Source organism: Myotis daubentonii, chromosome 10 (genome assembly GCF_963259705.1).
Source record: "Myotis daubentonii chromosome 10, mMyoDau2.1, whole genome shotgun sequence".
Lineage (NCBI taxonomy): Eukaryota > Metazoa > Chordata > Mammalia > Chiroptera > Vespertilionidae > Myotis > Myotis daubentonii.
Genome location: NC_081849.1, coordinates 17664295 through 17688542, shown reverse-complemented (window position 1 = coordinate 17688542; position 24248 = coordinate 17664295). Strand labels below are relative to the sequence as shown.

Here is a 24248-nt window from a genome sequence, read left to right as displayed (position 1 = left end):
AATGAATTTGGCAAAGTAGCAGGATACAAAATTAACATCCAGAAATCGATGGCGTTTGTATACACCAATAATGAACTCTCAGAAAGAGAAACTAAAAAATATATATGAATCCCATTTACCATTGCAATAACAACAAAAAAGTTACCTTGAAGTAAACTTAACCAAGGAGGTAAAAGATCTGTATTGGGAAAACTATAGGACATAGAGAAAAGAAATAGAGGAAGATACAAACATGTGGAAGCATAGAGCGTGTTTGTGGATTGGAAGACTTTACATAATTACAATGTCCATAGTATCCAAAGCCATCTATAGATTCAACACAATCCCTATTAAAATGCCAATGGCATATTTCACAGATCTAGAACAAATACTCCAAAAATTTATATGGAACCAAAAAGAGCCCGAGTAGACATAGCAATGTTGAGAAAGAACAAAGTAGGAGGGATCACAATACTGGATATCAAATTATACTACAAAGCTATTGTAATCAAAACAGCCCAGTGTTGGCACAAGGACAGGCATATAGATCAATGGAACAGAACAGAGAACCCACAAATTGACCCAAAATATTTTACAAAAGAGGTAACTGAGACTCCAGAAAAAGTAACTTGCACAAGGCCATACTGTTGTTATTAAAATTCAACCTAACTGAAATTTGCACCCACATCCCTCAGACACCAGAGCCCTCTGCATGCTCTTTCCACTAGCTACTCTGCCTCCAAGGCTGTCTCATTTGAAGCAGTGGAATTTTTTTAAATAAACACTTCAGCCACGTACAAAAGTCAAGGGTTAATTAACATTTGTAGGATCACTTTTTCAAAAAATAATGAATATTTCATAATCAACTCTTATGTGCCTGGCATTATTCTAAGCACTTGACATGTATTCATTTATTCCTTATAACTCTTTAAGCAAGTACCATTACTATTATGATTACTTTTTCAGGAAACTGAAGCAGAGAGTTGGCCAGCTGGGCTGGTGTCTAACCATTATATAATAACTAGAGGCCCGGTGCACAGAATTTGTGTACTGGGTGGGGGGGGTCTTCTCAGCCTGGTCTGCACCCTCTAGCAGTCCAGGAGCCCTCAGGGGATGTCCAACAGTCGGACATCCTTAGCGCTGCTACAGCAGCGGGAGAGGTTCCCGCCACCGCCGCTGCGCCCGCCAGCCATGAGCCTGGCTTCTGCCTGAGTGGTGCGCCCCCTGTGGGAGCGCACTGACCACCAGGGGGCAGCTTCTGCATTGAGCGTCTGCCCCTGGTTGCAGTGCAGGTCATAGCTACCAGTCGTTCCGCCATTCAGTCAATTTGCATATTAGCCTTTTATTATGTAGGATAATAGCGTTATGTTCTTATTCTCCTATGTCTTCCCCCCTCCCCTTTCTTGGTAAGCTTGTATAAAGTTAAATTTGCTCGCAGTCACAACTGAGACATGGACACTTGAAAGGGAGTGCTCAGTGGTGGTCTCTGCAGAAATATGACAGAAGCCATACATGTAACTGAAAATTTTCCGGTAGTCATATTAAAGAGGTAAAAAGAAACAGGTGGAATGAATGTTAATCATATAGTATATTTAATATCACTTTAAAATGTGTTCAATACACAAAATCATTAATGAGATGCCTTACATTGCCTTTTCATCCGATGTCTGTGAAACTCGGTGTGTGTCTTACACTCATGCCCCACCTCAGTTCAGAGTAGCCCCATTGCAAGTGTCATAGGCCATGTGTGGCGAGTGGCTGCTGGATTGGAGAGGACAGGTTCCTAGTGTAAGGCTGAGAGTGGGCTCCGGAATCTGAATCTTTTTACCCCACCCCCTCACATCTTTAGAGTCAGGTGTGGAAAGTGACTAACATGCGCAGCCTCCCCTGGGCTCAGAGCATCTCTCCCTCTTCCCTGCTTTCATTTTCTCTATCGCACTTAGGATCTAGCATGTAAGATAGTTCATTCATCCGACTGTTGTCCTAGAATGTTAGCCCCACAAGGGCAGGGCTTTTGTGTTTTAGTAGCTGCTACATCTCCAGTGCCAGGAAAATTGCCTCAGTCATAGTGGGTACTCGATAAATAATTACTGTATAAATGAATGAGTATACGGCACAAAGAATGATCACGCTATTTGTAGCAGAGAGAACATCTGTAAACTGGCAAGCTGGCTCCCCAAGGTTCCTTCAAACCAATTGCTGAATAATTAACAATGCAGAGCAAAAACTAGCCACTTAAAAAAGTAACAAGATGGAAACACATTACACTAGGATTTCATGTCATTTGGGGGAGGGACAAGGAGGCATAACTTGGGATCACAGAAGCCAGAGGTTGTAGATCGCAGTTACATTAACAATATCTAGTAATCTAACCTGGCTCAGTTGTTTCTGTAATTCAGCATCATGCTCAGTTTTGAATCATGATTTGCTTCCATCCTTGGGAATTCTCCAAATTCTCCATTGGCAGCTTACATTTGCAGAAGAAAGGGATCTCATAACTTCAAGATAGATGAAATAAAACAAATTAACTTTATCTAAGTGCCTTCTTCCCTTTTGGCGAACTATTTGCATGTGTTTTACAAGAACAATTTCTTTATAGAACGTAAAATTTCTAGGAAGCTTGTGTGTTTTTTTTATTTTATTTTAAGAAATGTTTAACATTTACACTCTTGCAAAACCAACTAGCTTTCTTCTTTGGTTTAACCTTATCATTAACTCTATTATTGATTTAATAGTAAGATCCTTTTTATTTATAACCTAAGATTGAAAGTATGGTAAAACAACATCATACTCCATAGGCAAATTCATTTTGGGTTGACTTCCCATTTTCCTAATTGTCTTTTTAATCACATGCCCGTTGATGCAAATTCACGATGATTTTTTAAAGAAGAAACCATTTGTTCTTTAATTTGAGGGATTTCTTACAGACAATAACAGCAATAATACATCTACTATCAGTCCCATCTTTTTCCTGAAAACGGCATGTTTTATACTGACTTACAACAAAAGAGGTGAGAACCACAACTGAGAGCTTGCCTTGACCTGAGAGCGTTTGCATAGATTTAGGACCTGGGTTCACTGTGAATCCAGGAACTCGGAGGTGCCCTAAACAAAAGGTGGCATGGCTTGAACAGACAGTCTCTGTGCAGGGAGGTTCTGTCTGGGCCGCTGGTTGCCAGGCTCCCGGCCTAACCCCAGCGAGCTCAAGTTCAGTCTCAGCTGAGTGGGACAGAGACGGTTTCCCAGAGGGACGTGCTGCTGACTGTCTCTGAGAGGAGAATTGCACTGCGGCAACTTGCTTACGTCATTAGGATGTGTTTGCCATCTGGATGGCATTTTAATTTAGCACTCATTGTCAGTAGCGATGAATAATAAATAAATAAAATCTGTCCTGCTGAAGGATGTGTGTTTGTAAAAGGAAGTCTATAAAAACACTACACAGTTGATGGAGATACTTTTTGTCGGGGAGTAATTATGTACTAATATTTCTAGGATAACAGAACAGTTTTCTCTTAAAAGTTGTGATTTCTTACCAATTTGATTTTTTTAAAAAAATTTAGTATTATATGTTACCATGGATTCAGGTTACCAATAACTAAACAATAGATCTGAAATTTTGTATTCCCGTAAGGATTGACAGCACTGCAAAATATAATGTGTACATCAGCAAAAGACAGACTCCTCACCCTAAAAAGAATACAGCGGGTAATTTTAAAAATTTTGTGTTGCCTTTTGCAAGAGTGTGGCTTGGAGGATAGACCTTTGCCTAAAAGGAAAACCTTGGTGACCATTTCTGCTTCTGAGTCACCTAATGATTTGGGGACAAATTGGCTCTAAAAGAAAGAATGACTTACTATCTTTTTCATTGGACTGTTTGAGAAAATCCTATAAATCTGTCGTAAGTTTCTCGTTTGTAAAGCAGTATGTTTATAGTAAAAAGTCATTGCTTGAGCTACACTGACTTAGTGTCTGTGATCATCTGGATAGGGACCAAATTAAAAGTTATTTTTCTACTCTACATAAAAAAAAAAACTGAGTATTTTTCAGATGGTCAATGAACTACTTAGATTATTTAAGAAGGTAATTTTTTCTGATAGTAATAAATTACCTTGATTCCTATCATCTAATATGATACAATTGAAACTTAACTTTAAACTGTTCTTATCAACATGTTCTCATCAACATTGAATTAGATGTCATTAATATCACTTCCTTGCCACACCGTTAGCCTTAATGTAGGTAGTGTACACACCACTGTGTTTTACGATCATATTCCCTCTTTTGCACATCTCTTTAATAACTGTCTTAATAAAAGACAGTTCCATTCTCCTTTGTGCTCTGCAATATAATATTTTTGTTAGTGTATATGAAAAAAAATCTGGCTACCTACTGATAGATAGTTGTAAAGGGAGGAATATTTTAATAGAATAAACTTTTTAGGTAATTGTGGGTTTTTTATGATATTGCATCAAAACTTAACAAGTAATAGTTTCTTACAGGTTAATTGCAATGTGGAATCTGATAGCATATCATGAACTTTCATGTTATTTCATTAAATTCAAATGGTTTATCATGCACTTTGAATAGATCTTTCACCATGCACGATTTTTTGACATCATGTATTGATCAAGGAAAATATTGATTTACAAAAGTTATTATATAATATCAAAAAAGTGTCCCTTGTTAATTAATATTACCTGTCCGACCAGTAATGTTTTAAAGGATTGGGAAGCTGTCAATCTCATGACAAATTTCTAAAATTCTTGTTTTCCTTGAAAGCTTTTAATTTTATCAGTGGCAACAAGTACGGCCTATTATCCTTAAAGTGAGAGGTTTACTTAGTTTCTCGTAATGCGTCTGCCAAATAGCCAAGTCTGAAAAACCATAATTTTGTTCATCAGTATCCTTTCAACTAAAATTGGTTCTCTGTGAAAGAAAACAACAACAACGACAAAAAGAAACATCTAGTACAGCCCTCAACTCAATCACACAAATACCTTTCCCGGAGACAATCATGGTAGCTCAGTGCAGAAGTGAGTTATGCAAACGTCTCATTTTGTCACAGATGATATTTAAAAATATACTTGGGGAGAGATTCAATAAAATTAATAATTTTTACTGTTTCATCAGGGCATTCATATGAAAACTTTTTTTGTCTTTTGCTGTATGAGTTTTTTTTAGTGCATGGTGGTAAAGAATGCAATAATGAGTATGGTTTAGCCTTGATTCACACTAAGGCAACAGCAGTTTTACCCACCATTACTTTTGCATCATCACTGCAAATATCAACAGAGTAAAAAGGCAAACCATCTTAGTATTATTATGAAAATAGTTTTTATCTCTCAGATTCCCTAAAGGTCTTGGAAATCCCCAGTGGCCCATGGCCCACATTGAGAGCTGCTGTTTCACACTGTCAATCAGTTAGCTAGAAAATATAAACAAAAATAAAGTGCCTTTCATAGGAACACCCAAACTATAAGGTATCCAGGAATCAACTGTACCAAAAGCATATAAAACTTCCTAAACTGATATAAAGGAAAATTTGAAACTCAAAGGCCCTAGAGAATAATCGAAGTAGATGTAGGGATAGCCAGTGACTTTAAGAGGGGTGAACTGATACTGGACTATAATATATAAGCTCTCCTCCCAGACTCCACTAGTATCCCAAGGGTATTTTAAAGAACTTTATAAGTTTACTTTAAAATGTAAGTGGAAGAATAAAGGGTACTGATAACTAAGATAACTTTAAAAAGAGAAAGAAGAGAACAGAGTGTGGAGACTTGCCTTGCCAGATACTAAGACAAGTTAGAAGACAATCACCGAGGCCCACAATAAGGGAGATACTCAGAGTGGAAAAGTAGGGAGACTAATGTCAACTAAGTCCTCATGTACTATTCTCAATAGGTTCTTCAGTGTTAAATGAAGCGACATACCACGAAACCAGTTTTACCACAGGCTAACTGATATAAACAAGAGCTAATTTCATCGACATAACGAACAACGTTGAGTGAAATAACATTACTCAAGGGCCTGCTGTGTATATGGGAGCGTGATGTGCTTCCTCCATAGTAAAGTGGGACCAAAACACAGTGGGCAAAGGATGGGCTGTTAGCGAGGTGATGTTGGGAAGATGGGTTTACTGCATGGATAAAAATAAATTGAACTCTCTCTAATAAAAACATGGTCTCCAGAGAAAGTAAGACACCTCAATTTTTTAAGAAAGAAATATCTGCCATATAAATTTAGCATTTCTCTTTATCATAACTATCTCCGATTAATGTTTTACTTTTTTCACTTCCTTGATGATATCCTAAGTTCATTTCATGTCTATTTCAGTTGAGACAAAATTGTTTCAACTTTCTTATAAAACGTAGCTGGTTCCATTTAGTTTTCTAAGACAACCATTTGTGCTTGAAAACAAATACATCACAGACTCTGGAGCGATGCTGTGAAAGCTCCCTCAATCATATTTTGATGCCCTGATTCAGAAGAAGATTCATGTACGCACAGGAAAGTACATCAGGAGCACTTAATCCCTGGGGCCTGGAAAAATGATTTTATATTCTCCCAAAGCTTCTCTTCGGTGAATATTTGCCTCTGTAAAAATCCTCAGCGAGAACATAAGCACCTCCTGAGAAAACAAAACATTTTATGTAACGCGTCCTTCGCTGCGCTCCTCACTGGGAATCATTCCCTCGGCCGTGATCTCTAACACCCTGAACAGCTCTTGCTAGAATCTTACCTCCTTCCTCTGAAGATGCATGGAAATCTCATTACGAGTGTTCAACACCTGTTCCCTGAAAGGTCTTGAGTTTACTCAGCTCACTTGACAGTGTGTCAGGTATTTGTGATTTTTTTTTTTTTGCTTTTATATGGAATGTGATTCACAGATAAACACAGACTCGAAATGGTAACCTTTCTTCCTCGTGTGAGCAATTTTTTAGAATTTGTCATTCTCTAACTCCAGAGTTTGAAACCAACTGATTGATGACCCTCTCGTTTATTTGCTAACATGTGTCAACAGGTAAACCAAGTGACATAGCAGTATGGCCCCTGCAGCACCATGATAATCTGAGTAGTTTAGATGTATGAAGAAGTGTTGTCCAATTGGACAAAACCAGAGTAATGCAAACTGACAGATTTTACCTCTTTACTTCTCAACAGTTAGTAGGTACTCAAGCCTGGGCAGTTTTCAAAATTAGCAAGGGTTCATTACTGTGCGCCATAACTAAATGGCTATATAGCTTCAAGCATAAAATTAAAAGGTCCAATCGAAGCATTTGTAATGCCAGATTTTTTTTTTTTATTTAAACAGGGAAACCTATAGCATATCTCTGAGGCATACACACACATTCACTGTGGCTGGCAGACCCAGGATGTTTAAACTGTAGAAATATTTAAGATGTCACTAAGCCCAACCCTACCTCTACACCTGGTCCATCTGGGAGCCTTTCTTCAAATCTTAGTGTCAAATAGATTATCACTACTGATATATGACAAGGCTGCCCTAGGCATGCCATAGCTATTGATTATGTGTCAAAGGAAACACATACAGACATTAAGAGCTTTTGACTAAATTTCTTAGCACCCAAGGCTCCAAATCTTTTCAAATGATACCTTTCAGATTCTGGTTGCCATGTCCAGGAAACTTCTCTTTCCTTCTCCTTCAGCTTGCCCCCAAGCTGACCAGCCTCTGGGGTCCCTTTCACCTTCTCCATTGCCCACTCCACAGTAGTCATCTTCACCTACTACCTCACTGGATCCTGCCTGGCCTGAGCTCCACTGTTCAAGGACAGAATAGAGGGGGTTGGGGAACTGGGTGAAAAAGGTGAAGGGATTAATAAGTACAAATTTGTAGTTACCAGATAGTTACAGGGATGTAAAGTACAGCATAGAGAATGTAGTCAGTAACATTATAATGTATTAGAGGCCCAGAGCACAAATTTATGTGCGGATAGGGCCCCTAGTCCTAGCCTGCTATCAGGGCCATCTTTTACCCGCTCGCCAGTCCCCAGTCCCGCCCTGCTGCAACCCACCCTGGTTCCCCGTTCACCATCCGGCGATCAGAACCTGCAGGCCAGTGGGGGGGAGGGGACCAAGAGGTGGTCAGTGCACCTCATAGCAACTGGTCAAGTGGTCATTCTGGTCATTACGCTGTTATGATCGCTGGGCTTTTATTATATAGGATGGCGTCAGATGATACTTGCAATATCAGGGGGAACACTTTGTAAAGTATATGATTGTCTGACCGCTATGCCAGAACTAAACAAAATAATATTGAACATGAACTCTAATTGAAAAATAAAATTTAAAAGTTAAAGAAAGGAATGATAAAAGGAGTTCAAGGCGCAGGAGGAGGATGTGAGGCATTTGATGCATGAAGGACTAAGCATAAAATTTAAGGTGCTATTGTAGACCTTCATTACATGATAATTTAGTGTTGGCATGGCAGTTATTAGAGTTGAGATTATTCTGATATATATTTTTTTAATTTCTGAATCTGGATTGTATGGAAGGGAAAAGGTATGATGCAGTAAAATCAAGGAGGAGCTTATAAGTTTCAACTGCTGAATATATAACCATATGTGAGAGAGATCCTGGCTAAAAAACAATCTTTAGAAAAACTTCAGTAATACAAGCAAAATTACCTGGAAATGTTTTATTCTATCATTAGCCTCTTACATCATAGTTCTGGCCAGAGCTAACCAAAGCAAAGTAAATATACATAATAGCAAACTTTTCTCTCTTTCAAACTTTCATGATTCTTACAGCAGTAACACTATGAAATTTTTTTTTCCTGTGAGATCTTAGCTCTTCCTGGTTTACAGACTTAAGGAGAGCCAGTGTCTCAGCAGTTAAAGGGACAACTTTAATAAAACTCAAACCAAGGTGTCTGTTTCTCCACTCTTAGAAATCACGTAACTATAAAAGCCTGCGACAGATGTTAAACTACACATTAAATTTTGTGTATGTACCTAGTAATCTTTTATCTGTAATTCCATCACTATCAGACCTTATTTTAAGATCTTTTTTTAAAAAAATACATTTTTATTGATTTCAGAGAGGGAAAGAGAGATAGAAACATCAATGATGAGAGGGAATCATTGATTGGCTGCCTCCTGCATGCCACCCAGTGGGGATCAAGCCTCCAACCCTAGCATGTGCCCTTGTCCAGAATCGAACCTGGGACCCTTCAGTCTGCAGGCCAACGCTCTATCCATTGAGCCAAACCGGCTAGGGCCAGACCTTATTTTAAGATATTAAGGGGAGAATATGCCCCCTAAAGACTCACAAAAGGCATCACCGACGTCTACCTCCATAGGTATCTGAGCTTTATGGCCTGTCACTCATGGGTCACCACTTGCTGTTGGCTAAGGAGATTGCTCAGTTTGGATCTAATCTGGCCGCCATTGACCTATACTCCAGTGGCCAGTTCTCTTTTGTTCCACAGCTGACCGTGTTGCTTAAAAATTAATTTACTGATGTGAAAGATAATCCAGGTAAAGTAGTTAACGTGAAATAGTGACCACAGGACAATTATTCCAAAGCACTATGTTATTAGCATGGTTAATTGCAAAGAGGTATTAGCTGGAACTGTTGCTTTAAATGACAGGGTCATTACACAAGTTGGCCCCAAAGGGAGGCTGGGCTTAGCAGGCCGCAGCCCCGTTGCTTTCAAACATCCGTGGCATTAGTTTTCTCGCGGATTTAAGCAGCTACAGGGAAGACATTACAGAGAGGATTGTCCAAATATGTAAGCTGTCCTGTCTAGAATAACGTTACAGAGAGTAAAATATGTTCAGATTCTACAGAAAGTCACTTTTTTTCCAGAATGAAGTTTATATAAAGATGTGGCGTGATTTCAGGTAACAGAGTAAATGATCTAAAGTCTAAACAGGTCGTCTTCGCCTTAAGCTTTGCTTTCCATAAACACTGATAGTTCTCACGGTGCGTTCCCCAGACCAGCATCCTCAGCACGTCCTGGGAACTTGTTGGAAATGTGAATTCTTGGGCCCCCACAGAGGACCTACTGAATCTGCAACTCTGGGAGTGAGGCCAACCAACCTGTGTTTCGCAAGCCCTCCAGGTCATTCTGGTTCCCTCTGAAGTGGAACCCACCACAGGCCTATACCCAAAGCACTCCATTCATTGATTACAGCAATATACAGGCGTGGGCAAAAGTCGGTTTGCAGTTGTGAGTTCGGAAACAAAGTTTATCAATAATAATCCATTATTATGTATTAATTATTATATTATTTGTTTCTATTACAACTGAAAACCTGTTTTGGCCAAACCCCTGCATATTGTGGCACTCATAGAACCAAATAGCATTTAGGATGCAGTCAGCCAGCCAGGAGAGAGCTTATGAGATTCTGCTCTTGATTAGCTGACAGAGCCAGGTCCTGGGGAGTCAGATACTGGGTAAGTGTAAGTCCCATTGACTCTAAAGATTTGGGGAAGTGGGATTTAGTTTGAGAAACTACGCAAGTTATATACTATTCCTCCTAGGAGACTAAGGCAAGAGAGTTTCCCCAGAATCATCTAATCAAAGCACATGCTCTAAGGAAAGTGACAGGTTTGGAGGGGCGGGGTTGCTTTGTAGAACAGGAAAGTCTTTGGTCTCCTATGTGCCTTCCCTCTTGTGCTGAGAGGGCCCATGACTGTTGAGGTCGGGCCTGGATTGGGACTCCCAGGAGGCTGCTTGTGCTAGACTCTGGTGCTGTGCCTAGAGCAGAGGAGAGGTCTGAAAATTTCAATAAAATGTAGACCTTCGACTGAGTCATCAACCTGGATCACATTGACACCAGATGAGAACTAAGGTTCAAAGTAGGGCAGGCCAGAAAGCCAGTAGACTCTCCCTGAGCCAGCCAGGCCATCCTAAAGGGGTTTGTGAGTGGAAGACGGCATCGAGCGTGGAGGCTCAGACAGAACCTTTCCTGACCTCTAATTGGAGCCGATCGTGTATGCGCCCATAGCAGTGCGTGCGTGCGTGCGTGTGTGTGTGTGTGTGTGTGTGTGTGTGGTGTGCTGTGTCCCTGTATTTCTGTAGGGGGAGGGACATGGAAGTAGCGATCACTAACTACTTTGTGGGGAGGGGGCACAGGAAATGGGGAGAGCCATTTCAGCATTTCGGAGCCGGGTTGAGGTCAGTGTTGCCAGCCAGCAGTCCATAGAGAGAATGCGGATAGTCCCTGCCACTGGGTGAATTTTGGGTTTCCAGGTGGTAGAAATCAGAAATTGTATCCTTGGCCCAATTTGTTCTGGTAAACCTTGCAAGGCAAAGCCTCATGGCTTGTGTCTCCAGAGAGTGTGGCAGGGAAATGCGGCCCTGGTCCTAACCTCCGTACTGCTTCCACCCTAGCCCTTCCCTTAAGCCCTCTCCCACTGACCCCCCACCCCCCTTCCTTAGCCCTAGAGTCCCTTCTTAATTAAGCCTGACAAGCCATCACCTGGGTGCCAGGGCTTTCTCCCCATCTCATGTATGTTCTTTAGAAGGAGGGAGACGCGCTGGAAGAGTGAGTTCTTTTTCTTCAGGTGGGAGGAGAGAGGATGTGGGAGACTTCAGTGTCAGACTACTGCTAGCTTTCTCTGATCTAGAGTTTCTGAACTCAGACACCCACTAAAAGAATCATTTCATTCTGAAGAACTCCGCCTGTTATGAATGAGCAATTTAAAGCCTTCCTAGCTATGTATCTTTGATTCTCATAACCTCGTTCTTGCATACTGAGTGCACTTAATTCACTTTCTATTAGAGATGTATTACAGAACTTCCTCATATTGGCCAAAAGTGGATGATATGTAGTGATTGTCTGCCTTATAATTTGGTTAGGGAGAGATATACATAAGTTCTGTGAAGACAGAAATATTTCCTTGTTCATTGTCTTATCCCCTCAGTTGTTACTAGATACATGTTTGTTGAATCAAATTCAGGGCCACACAATCTGGGGATGTGGAAGAGCCAAGCAAGAAACCTGGGTGCATAAACAGGACTTATTTTTTGAGGCACCCTAGCTGGTCATCAGGACCGAGATGCAGAAAAAGTAGACAAGGCAGCGTGGTGGTGGGGTCATTCCCGTGTGCCGCAGCCCAATACCACCCTGAATGCTGTTTCTTGTTTAGCTGCAGCAGAGGCACAACCAGCCTGTTCAAAGTTAAGGTCCAACACTTTACAAATTCCTACATATCCTCTATGGAGAAAAAGGAATTGAAGCGATCTTGGGTCTCCCCATGTCCCCTTATAACTTCCCCCCTAGGGCATCATGGTGTATCCACCAGTAGGGACTTGACAGGACATGGGCTAAGGGAGGCAGCCAGGGAGAAAGTGCTGGAAGTATGCACCCTCCCTGAGGCAGAATTAAAGCAAAACCCTCAGGTGTCTTCTTTGCATCTTCCCACCTCCCTACCTTTTCTTCAGAGAGACCTCGTCCTCAATGTAGACGTATAAGTAGAGGGAAAGGAATGGCTTTGAGGAGCAAAGGAGTGTTTTCAGAGAAAAGTAAACATGTTCCAAAATGAAAACAAGTTATAGCCAAGAGCAATGTGTTGCCGTTTGTCAAGAAACCTTGCTGCTTGGGGCATGTTTGTTTGAAATGTCACTATTTGAAATGTATTGCAACAACCAGCAACTTGTGAAGCTGGAAGAATATAGAGACATCTGTAATGTTGTAGACATGTTGCAAAAAGAGGGAAAGTGTACATTTTAGAGAAACTCACAAATATTCAGTGTTCAGAATTTTAATGGAGCTATTGATAACCTTGTTATCTAATAGCATTCTGACTATAGGATGCATTAAACTGCTGGGCTGTGGTCACCTGGGAGCTAGCAGGAGATGGCATTCATGGTGTACTTGACAAAAATGTTGTTTATTAAAGTGTCAGAGTGGCCATTATGTTCAAGTACAAAGTTTAAATCCTCTCAGTAAATTTAATCTAGGAAGGACAAAATGCTTAAGACTGTTTTTAAGTTTTAATAGGATGCAGGTACTTTCAGAGTTTGTTTTTAAGATAGTGTCAAATGTAAAAGCTGGTTTTGACATAATCACATGTAAACAGAACTAAGTTTTGAGTTTTCGGTAATTCTGTTCCATTATTGCATACTTGTGGCTAAGGATATGATGACTTTATAAACTCCTCAAGCTTTCAGCTATTTCAGAAGTTTCTATTGAAATATATATTCCATTGTGTGTGTGTGTGTGTGTGCTATAGCTACTCAGAAAATTGAAAATGAAAAAGAATTTAAATCAATGTATTATTGCTGCTTGCATGATACCAGAGGCAAGATTTTAATGCCATCTTGGCCAATATCTGTTAGACCTTGGATACTTTCTCTAACCTCTTCAACACACTTTTTCCTAATGTGGATATAAGGGTCATGATTCCCTAATTCACAGAATGGTTGTAAGGATTCAGTAAACAATGTACTCGAGTATATAGGAAAAATAAGTTTATCTTCTTTGATAAGCCCAATTAAATTGTGTGGCCTCTCCCTATGAGAAATATGTGATATCAACACATATAAATATGTTGAAATAATATAATCCAACATAGATAAAAACCCACATTTATGGGAAGCATAGAATCTCTTAGCTAGAAGGAATCTTAGAGATTATATGGTTCAGTAATTCTTAGCATTTGTTTGGTTTACAGACCACTTTGAGAATCTGACAGTTATAGCCTATCTCTTCCCACAAAATGCTTCTGTACACAAAACTTAGTATATGCCTTTAAGGTATTCAAGGATGCCCTAAAACCTAGTCCTAAGATCCTGAGTTAAGAATCCTCAACGTAACTCAACACCCTCAATCTAACCACGGAGAAACTCAGAAATATAAGTGACATGCTCTTGAGAATTAAAAATTATTTTGAAAACACTTTTCCAAAAAAAGTTTTGAATAATCTGAGGACACAGCATTCACCAGCTCCTTGAGCAGTGTTCTCGCACCACAGCTGCAGTTCACTGCGGGACCTGCTGTCTAGCCTACCCTGGGCATGTTAGTGACAGGAGAGCTATTTGCAGTCCAACACACAGTGACATGGAATCATTTAGGTATTGATTTTATGTTTAACATGACTTTTCCCAAATATTATGCTAGTGCATCTCAGTAAACATTCCTTAAGTACCCTGCATGGTCCGAAGCCTTTTTAAGATATTGGCAGCACAAGATAATGTGACCAGTTTCTGAGCCTGTCATAGAAAACTCAGAATGCGGAGCAAAGCATTCAGCCCCAGAACTTGGAGAAGGCCCCACATTTAAGGTAGCATTAAGGTTGGGTCTTGGATAATGAGTACGGAGTTTTCCAGGCAGTTAGAGACCTTAACTGCCTGTGCTTGCTGATTTTGTGATTATTATTAGTCGTGTATAGTAATTGGTCCTAACATAGCAAAGTCCTATCTCCTAGTCTCATCCACTGTGTATCATCATTCTCTGAGCCTTGTAGATTCCAGGCATCAGAGTTATCCTCTTCTCTGGCCTGCAATTTCTAGTTACTCACGAGGGCTTGCCAATTCTTAAGGCATCCCTGCACTTTTCTTTTCTGTCCCACTACCGTCTTCCCACGGATCTCCAGACGAGTAGACCTGCCCCGCAGGATCCACGTCACACAACCTCACCAAGCCTTTCGTGTTCTGTACAACCACCAAACACATTTTCCTAAAATCAGTTCATTCTGATGCCCTGCTGAGAAACATTGACCCAAGTTATCTGGAGGCTATAGTTACCCAGTCTACTTGTTGCCTGCGGCATTCCGGCCTCGGGCTCCATCACCCATCACCATTCCACCCAGCACCTTGCACATGTAAGGCATTCCCCACCCATAGGCTGTTGCATTTCATCTCTCCAAGCTTGTTTCCTGATCTCTGCGTTTTATGGATACAAAAGCAAACAACTTGAAGCTATTTAAAATAATTAGTGTGATAACACATGGAAAGCTCCTGGTTCCGGGCCTGACACATTAATTGGCTCTCAGTAAATAGTAATGTTTGTAATCATCGTCCTCATCACCTTCTTCTGAAATGCATCCCCTCTCTGTCATACAAACATTTCTAGAAACTCCTCCTCTTACCCTGGTCATCTGTTACTTCTTTTAGAACCTGCTTCAGGCCCTGCTTACCTTCCCAGATTCCTTCCTTAAATTCACCTTCTCTCAGCACTCTCACATTCCCGCATCGCTGCTATGTTTGGTTTACATCGTTTTCAAACTTTTCTTAAAGGTCTTGTCTTCCTCCCCAGGCTGTGATAGATGGAGCCGCTCCCAATGGAGGAGACTGTGGTGCAAAGTCATGAGCCTCCTTGACTTTGCCCCTGTGTGAGGATGCTGAAGTACTCATGAAACCGATGGAAGACTGGATCGATGATTTCTAAGGGTCCTTTCTGTAATGACTTTTAGAGTCTGGGCTGTTTCACGTCAGCAACGTGTCTTATACTTCCTCCTTCTTCCCAAAGCTAAGGACATTGTAGGCTGGCTCAAGGATGTGGTGTTCTGCCATCTCGTTTTCCTGAAGAATCCTAGTGCTCTTGACCCCTGTCGATGGCTCTTCTTCCCGCAGGGGAGTTTAGTAGGATGTGTTCCAGGGTTGGGGAATGGTAACCCCCACGTGCATCACATGACGACCTAGAGTAAGCTTAAAAGAAATATTTAATGAACAATCACCACTGCACACAATGTCTCATGGCTTCATTTTATGTCCCTTGGGAACAAATTAAGAGCAAATGGAGGAGACTCCTCCAAATTTAAGTCTGAAGTTTTAGGGAGAAGTTGAATGAAAATCTGTTGCAGGAAAAAAAAAAAAAGAGTCCTTCGGTTCCACAAAGTTCTTTTCCTGCAAATTTCATTTCCCTTCCTTAAATCACCATACTGGGTTACGGAGGGTCCATGAATCTAAGGTCATCTTTAATGACCTTATTGGAAACTCTATTCACATTCAATTTTGAAACAGTTTCTTTACACAGGGCACTTCTGATTTCTGCCAATTGGCTGTATCTCTTAAATCAGCGACTTTGCCTTTGGTGTTACTGAATTTCAAGTAGCTGCACTCAATGTCATTGTGGTCTGGCCTTTTTCTACCAGTTCGCCTGAATGCTGAAGGAACCTTCAGGTTTACAAACCTCCTTCCCCTCCTCCCCAGCTGGAGGAGGGTGAGGGGTGGAGTGATGGTGGGCAGGGACCGAGGGGAGGAAATCAGTTAATTGTAGGCTGTCAGAGTTGTTTTAGGTGACTTTGTACTTGTTGAATTTAAGATCAGCGTGAACTATAGACATGTCAGGCTGGGAATTTAAATAGCAACAAAAAAGCATGGGTTTTGCTAATGCCAATTCCGGGAATGACTCATCTGGTGAGAATGGTATTGTATTGATAATACAATGCAGAGAGAAGGAAAAGACTGTGGTATCTGCTCTCTTTGTGTTCCTGACCTTGAGGAGAATTATAACTTGTTTGTTGCAGAAGTTGAGCATCTGATGTGCGGATGCACCTGTTAGTTCTTGTGTATTGAATGGCAGAGCACTCGCAGCTCCCTGGCATTGCTTTGTGGATGAAATGTTTTCTGCAGTGGGTGAGCTGGTTCTTTTTGTAAAGAATGTGTTTGTATGTATTGCATCTCTTCTGTCTCCAAAAATATGCATTCACATTCTTTTAGAAAATGTTTGGCTTTTTCTGTTTAAGGTAACGTCATTATGATTTGTTTTTCATCTAGAGACCATGAGCCAGGCCGCTCCTGCCAGGAAGCTGGAGGAAGTTCTTCACCTAGCGGAGCTCTGCATAGAAGTCTTACAGCAAAATGAAGAGCATCATGCAGAGGTGACGACCTGTTTTAACTGCTGTTCAATGCTACCCGTGATGCTTTGCCATAGTAAGAAGAATACTGAAGAAGTGGCCTACCCATAGACTTTGATACACACTTGGCCATTTACCTGTAGAAAACTGAGAACAGATGTGCATTGCCTAGAAATATAACTCCTACATGTCACAAAGGAATGCCATACATGTATATATGTGTCAGACATACATATACATATACATATATATATGATTTAATATCTATTCCTGACAATAGCCTTGTTGTGGGGGTGGGGGGGAGGCACGGGAGAGCTTGTGGGATATACTAATGATGTACAACGAGTAAGAAGCAAACCTGGAACACGAACCCCACCCAGTGATGCCGGATCACTTGTGGTTGCCGCAGCCATGGTTGCTTTAGTTTGGAAATGTCAGTCAGTGAGCAAAAGGAAAGCTAGTGATAAACTATAAGATAACATCTAAAGGAAGGCATTTATAACTCTAGTCTTTGGCTTTTACCATCAAACGTTTCTTTAAATTTTCACTAGGCCTGCATTGTTTATAGGTTTTAGATGTTCTAATTATATATTAGCATTCACTAAAGATATCGAGTGGTCATTCGTCGGGAAAACTGCTTATTCTGACTTAAAAGGTATCACTTTTTCTAGTAGTCATGAGTTTATTTTATTTTTTTAAAGGAGTTTTCTGACTTAAATTGGATGGGGGAAGTCTGTGGAATTAAATAAATGTATTAAATGCCAGCACCCTAATAATGCTTTTATTCTTGAAGAAGCACATGAAGTGAGCAAGAATAAAAGATAACCACATACATAAAAATTTATAGAATATTTATATTTAATAAAGGCTAGTTCTTCAAAATATAAGAAACTACATGAAGTATATTGGAAGCAAATTCTTGGAAAAAGAGTATTCATGAAACTTTACCATAGGTAACTAAGATTTATTGTATCTGGTTATAAATATGATCATTCAAAACATCTGGTTTTAACTCACACAGTGGAGTCTAGTTTTTACCTTGCATCTGTCATGTGTGAACTTGTTATGGATATTTTATTTTAAACTGAAGAAACAGCTGCTTCAATGATTTGAAATGAATTCCCAAGAGGATCTTTTCTAGGCGAGTACTACCGCTACGTTACAATGAAAGTGATTATATGATAAAATAGATGTGCCTGTTGTCTTTGTCTTTTGTTAAACGGCATTATCATCAGAGTATTAGGCCTTTTTAAATTAAAATTTTTTTTGATTGGATATCCAATTGCAGTATATTTCACCTACACAGGTATATCTAATATGCTCATACATTTCACCAAAACCACATTTAATTTTCCTGCACTAATGAAAATAATAACCTTTTTAAAAATGTAATTAGTGTTATATACTCCACACAGTCACTGAATGCTTACTGAAATATGTATCCAAGCACAATTAAAATGTAAATATTATTTATTTTCTAATCCTCAAAAGTTGAGTTGGCTTTATTGAACAGAGATAATCATAACTCATAAATATCATTCTGCTATATGCTGAAATATAGAACTATTATAATGATCTCTTTTAAAAATGCTTTGTAACACTATGGCACTTTTCCATTCCACAATGCTTCCAAATTCTTGGAATCCCTCAGGGAAGAGAGGTACGTAAAATTGTTTCTGCTATTTTTCTAACATGGAATAAATAACCCAGTGAAGATAAGATAGACCCCACTTTAATAGTAGTTCATTTTAAAGCCAACTTATTTCTTCTCTTTGGAATTAAAGACTATTTCTTTGTAGTATTTCTGTGATTATGCCTTATTAATAATTGCATGCATAATTACTGCCAGCCACCTAAGTATGGGCCAGCTGAGAGGATTTTAATATTTTGGTCTAACTTTTTTGTTCATTTGGGAGTTTTTTGTTTGTTTTCTTTTTTTCTTTTTCTTTTTAACCAGGAGATCTTTTTCTCTGAACAATATTAGGGCGTGAATTGGTCTGATTCCAAAATCATTTGCAGAGAATTAATTGTAATTGCATAGTATTTATAAGAGGATAGCCAGTGCGATAAGCCAACATGTTTTTAATGGTGGGTTTGGTATTAGGATTAGATTAGCCTCTGGCCCAACAAATGTCCCTCATTTTGGAAGAAGGTGACCAGCATGTGGCTTTCAGACCCCAAAGGTACAGAGGCGCGATTCCATTTGCAGCAATAGCTGTCAGACAAAATTGCATGGGCAAAAATACCTACCAAACGTTTGCTCACCACTTACTAATGTGTAAATATATAGTAATAAGAGTAGGCCTTTACCCTGACATATGTTTTAAAGTATTTTCAGTTTTTCCTCTCATTTGGTTATTTCAGTATTTTATTCAGGTATGAATCCAATTAGGGATAGATTTTGATCAATAAAAGACTTGTAAAAATTGTTTGGTTAGTTTGCCAGTAGTTTACTTGTGACCCTGAGGGTTCTAGTCCATTCTACTGGCTCCTCAAAGCAGCATAAATATTTCTAGAACATGGCCCCTCAGCACATGTTGAGGTGTATGTATGTGTATGTTGGGGACAGGTTGTACCTTAGACACTGGACTGTCTCTAGAGTTTTCAGCATCATCTACTAGTACAAAATATAGGGAAAATATGGGGGAAGCACATAATACATGTCAAAATCAGATTCACTGTTTTTGTTCATTTATGTAGGCATCCTCCTTTTTTGTTGTAAATTATAAATTTAACTATATTTTGAAGGTAAAGTAATCAAAAGCCTCAGACCTCAAAGAAATTATAAAAGACACAAAGAAATCATACCATAATAGATGCCCTGACAAGAAAAAATCGGAAAACATTACCAGTGGTCTGATGTGCAAAAAGATAGATAGATAGATAGATAGATAGATGATAGATAGATAGATAGATAGATAGATAGATAGATAGATAGATGATAGAGATACATACATATATATACATACATACAGGAGGGCAAAGGTAGTTTTACAGTTGTGAGTGTGCAAAAGAGAGTTTATTCTTGTACTGTTATTCCATTACTATATTATTTTCCATAGGAACAGCTGTAAACCTATTTTTGCTGTCCTCCGTATATAGTGATATATAAGAGCTTTGTCTCTGCTCTCCAGTTGACCTGGATTCAAATTATTGCTCTGTTACCTATTATCAACTATATGACTTTGACAAGTTAGTTTATCTCTCGGAATTTGACAACATAAAATAAGAAAAATTATACCATCTGCCTGAAAGTGTTGTATAGAGGATTAAGATATCCTATCTAATAAAAGAGAAACATGGTAATTAGCGTACGTCTGCTACCCTTCCCATTGGCTAATCAGGGCGATATGCAAATTAACTGCCAGCCAAGATGGAGGCCAACAGCCAGGCAGCTTGAAGCTAACATGAGGTTTGCTTGCTTCAGTGACGGAGGACTCCAACGTTCCCCGCCTGCCTTGCCGGCCTCTGAGCTTGCAGTTTGAAACATAGTTACAAATATAGAAGCTAAACAAAACCTGAAAAACCTGCTTTCAGCGAGCCGGGATCTCAGAGCTGGAGTTGATACAGTATTTTGATTATAGAACACAAACAAACCAGATACCTGCTTTCAGCAGCAGAGGCCTCAGAGCTGGAGTCAGAGTTAAAGCTGGCCCAGAATAAAAAAAAAAAAGAGGAAAAAAGGAGCAGTTGGGAGCTTCAGTCACCCGCCAGCTTGAAAACAGCCCTCAGCCCCTCACCCAGACTGGCCAGGTACCCCAGTGGGGACCCCCACCCTGATCCAGGACACCCTTCAGGGCAAACCAGCCAGCCCCCACCTGTGCACCAGGCCTCTATCCTATATAGTAAAAGGGTAATATGCCTCCCAGCACCAGGATCAGCGGAGCCGTGAGGCCTCCTGGCACCGGGATCAGCGTGACAGGGGGCAGCGCCCAAACCCCCTGATCGCCCTGCGGCTCTGTGTGTGACAGGGGGCGGGGCCACAACCTCCCTATCGGCCCTGCTCTGTTCGTGACAGGGGAAGGCGCCCCAACCCCCTGATCAGCCCTGCTCTGTGCCTGATAGGGGGGAGCTCCCCAACCCCCTGATCGCCCTGCGGCTCTGTGTGTGACAGGGTGCGGCGCCCCAACCCCCACCACGGGCCCTGCCCTGTGTGTGACGGGGTAGAGCCATAACCTCCCCATCGGCCCTGCCCTAAGTGTGAGAGTGGCAGCACCCCAACCCCCTGATTGGCCCTGCTCTGTGGGTGATAGAGGGTGGCGCCCCAACCCCCCCCCCCACGGGCCCTGCTCTGTGTGTGATGGGGTAGAGCCATAACCTCCCCATCGGCCCTGCCCTGAGTGTGACAGTGGCGGCACCCAAACCCCCTGATCAGCCCTGCTCTGTGGGTGATAGAGGGCGGCGCCCCAACCCCCTGATCCGCCCTGCTCTGTGTGTGACAGGGGGCGGTGCCCCAACTCCCCTATGGGCCCTACTCTGTGAGTGACAGGGGTGAGCTCCCCAACCCCCTAATCGACCCTGCTCTGTGTGTGACAGGGTACGGAGCCCCAACCCCCCTGATGGGCCCTGCTCTGTGTGTGACAGGGGGTGGCGCCACAACCTCCCCATCGACCCTGCCTTGAGTGTGACAGGGGGCGGTGCCCCAACCCCCCAATTGGCCCTACCCTGAGAGTGACTGAGGGTGGCATCACAACCTCCCAATCGGCCCTGCTCTGAGCCCGACCAGGGGCTGCACCTAGGGATTGGGCCTGCCCTCTGCCACCCGGGAGCAGGCCTAAGCCAGCAGGTCGTTATCTCCCGAGGGTCCCAGACTGCGAGAGGGCAGAGGCTGGGCTGAGGGATCCCCCTCCCCCTTTATAGATACAAAAATTTGTGCACTGGGCCTCTAGTCTATAATAATAAAAGCATAATATGCTAATTAAAACAGACAGATGAATGACCTTCCGGATGACCTTCTGGACAAAGCTGGGGCTGCGAGGGCTGAGCCCCTTGCACATATTTTGTGCACCAGGCCTCTAGTAATCATATAAAAAAACCTTTAGAACAGCACTTGATACATAGAAACTATTAAATTCATGTTGGGCATTACTATTTTTTAAATATCTAGATTTACATGATAAGACCTGTATAAATTTCAACTCATTTTTGTAATTACTGATGATGTTTAGTTTTGAGGCTTTTGTTTGGGGTTTTTGTGTATTGTTTTGTTTTGTTTTTTACTTTTGTGCACCAAGAGATTTTTATAGTCATTGAATTTTCACAGCAACAACTCTGGGGACCGTTAGGGCAAGTATTGTTGCTGCCAATTTGCAGATTAGTAAATGGAAATCCCATGATCACTCCCATCTCATCACAAAGTTCAAAAGCTCAGTACTCTGCTCCATTTCAGGGATCATTCTTACCTGCCACTGCTTTCAGCCACGTTCAGTAAACACGGCTTTCTGAGCATGGTCAGCCTGGCCTGCCTCATATGTTGTTTTCACTGTACAATATTTATTTACTGTTAGAACCTTAATTGAAATGGTGTGGCTAAAGGATCACAGTCAAGTTTTGTTTTGTATTTCCCTCTTAATCAAATTAAACATGGCCTTCTGCCTCTGCCATCTCCTTTACATGAACAAGGGACTTAGCATTAGAGCCAAGATAACTTTCACCCAGATGATCATGACTTTTGATCCGTGTCCTTCAGATGGATGCATTTCTCAGAGGGCTTTTCTCCTCCTGGGTGGAGACTGATGCTGTGGAACCTCAGGCCTCTGTCATGAAGGTGGGCTCTAGGGAGGAAACTAGACAACCCCTCTTCTTACTGCCAACCCAGATTGGATGACTGTCACCCAGGGTGGTGGCAAAAAGGAGGGGATAGGTATAGAATTGACCCTCTGCTGTCAACTACTTGAGGCCCTTGAGTTTTATTTGGAATGACAGTGATTGCTTAAAGCTTTCTCTGGTCTTCATTAAAACCATAAGCACTCATCACAGATTGGTTTATATCACAGATTGGTTGCACCATCAGGGATAACATCAGAAGTGCAGTTTAAGGCATAAATAAGGTACTTCTGCAAAATATGATGAAAATTTCAAGTTGATGAAAATATCTTGTCACCTTGAAGCTATTTTTAAGAGAAAGTTATGTTCCATTTCCCACCACAGCACTATCTTCCAAGTTAACTTTTATAATGAACAAAATAAACTGATGAACAAAATAGATCCGAAGACATAGAAGCATAGAGCAGACTGTCAAATCTCAGAGGGAAGGCGGGGGTGGGTGGGTGGGAAGAGATCAACCAAAGAACTTGTATGCATATATGCATAACCCACGGGCACAGACAGTAATGTGGTGAAGGCCTAGGGCAGGGAGCAGGGGAAGGCTAGAGGGGGCCATTGGGGGAAAAGGGGACAACATATGTAATACTTTCAACAATAAAGATTAAAAAATAAATAAGTTATTGATCATTATGATTACCTATCTAAACAGCACAGATTTTTTTAAAGTGATTATTTCCATTACCTAAAAGGCATTAGAAAATGCCTAGTTCAGTATAAAGTCTAATTTAAGAGGCAGACATTAAAAATATTCACATATGTAGTCATATGTGCAATGCTAAGATCTATGAAACAAAAATACCTGGTATCAGAGAGACTATTTAGGAGGACCTAATGCACATTGGAGGGTCAGGAGTCTATATGAAAGTGTGTTTTAGTGTTAGACTTTAGATTTATAAAAGATGTACTACAAATAAAAAGCAATGATTTTTAAATGTGAGAAGAAATTTTATAGATACACATACTTAAACAATAAGCACATTTGGCATTGATAAATAAATTATGAAATCTAAAATAGAAATTAAAATGTAAAATGGCCACCATTGCTATATTTTAAAAATACATGCTTAATTTAGAACATTTGAAAAATATATAAAACAAAAATAAAAATTCCATATGTCATAATTTAAACATAACTACTATGAATGTTTTGGTGTATTTCCAATATTTCTTTTTTTCTGCAAACATTAAAACATAAGGTTTCATTCTACTACAACTGTACTTTTTGTTTTCTTTTCATTCTCACTCAAGGGTACTTTTCCATTGATTTTTTTTTTTTTTTAGTTTCTTTTTTTTTTTAATTTAAATCTTGATTGTTGAAAGTATTACCTGTGTCCCCTTTTCCCCCCATTGACCTCTTCTAGCCTGCCCCCCCTTCCTGCCCCAGGCCTTCACCACCCTATCGTCTGTGTCCATGGGTTATGCATATATGCATACAGGGTCTTTGGTTGATCTCTTCCCATGCTTCTATATCTCTGGATCTATTTTGTTCATCAGTTTATTTTGTTCATTAGATTCCATACATGAGTGAGATCATGTGATACTCATCTTTCTCAGACTGGTTTATTTCGCTTAGCATGTTTGTGTTTCTTTTTAGAGAGAGAGAAAGAGTGGAAGGGAGGAGGAGAGACACAGAGAGAGAAACATCAAGGTGAGAAAGACACAGCGACTGG

The 24248-nt window shown here is 40.6% G+C and overlaps 1 protein-coding gene across 10 annotated transcripts in view; it reads left to right on the top strand.

The window, feature by feature from the left end:
* Positions 1 to 24248, top strand: part of CADPS2 (calcium dependent secretion activator 2) — a 485821-nt gene that overhangs the window by 390493 nt on the left and 71080 nt on the right. For all 10 annotated transcript variants that reach the window (XM_059711678.1, XM_059711675.1, XM_059711674.1 and 7 more), the window contains one exon: positions 16673 to 16776. In XM_059711678.1, coding sequence (XP_059567661.1) covers positions 16673 to 16776 — 104 coding nt within the window. The remainder of the gene's footprint in view (positions 1 to 16672; positions 16777 to 24248) is intronic.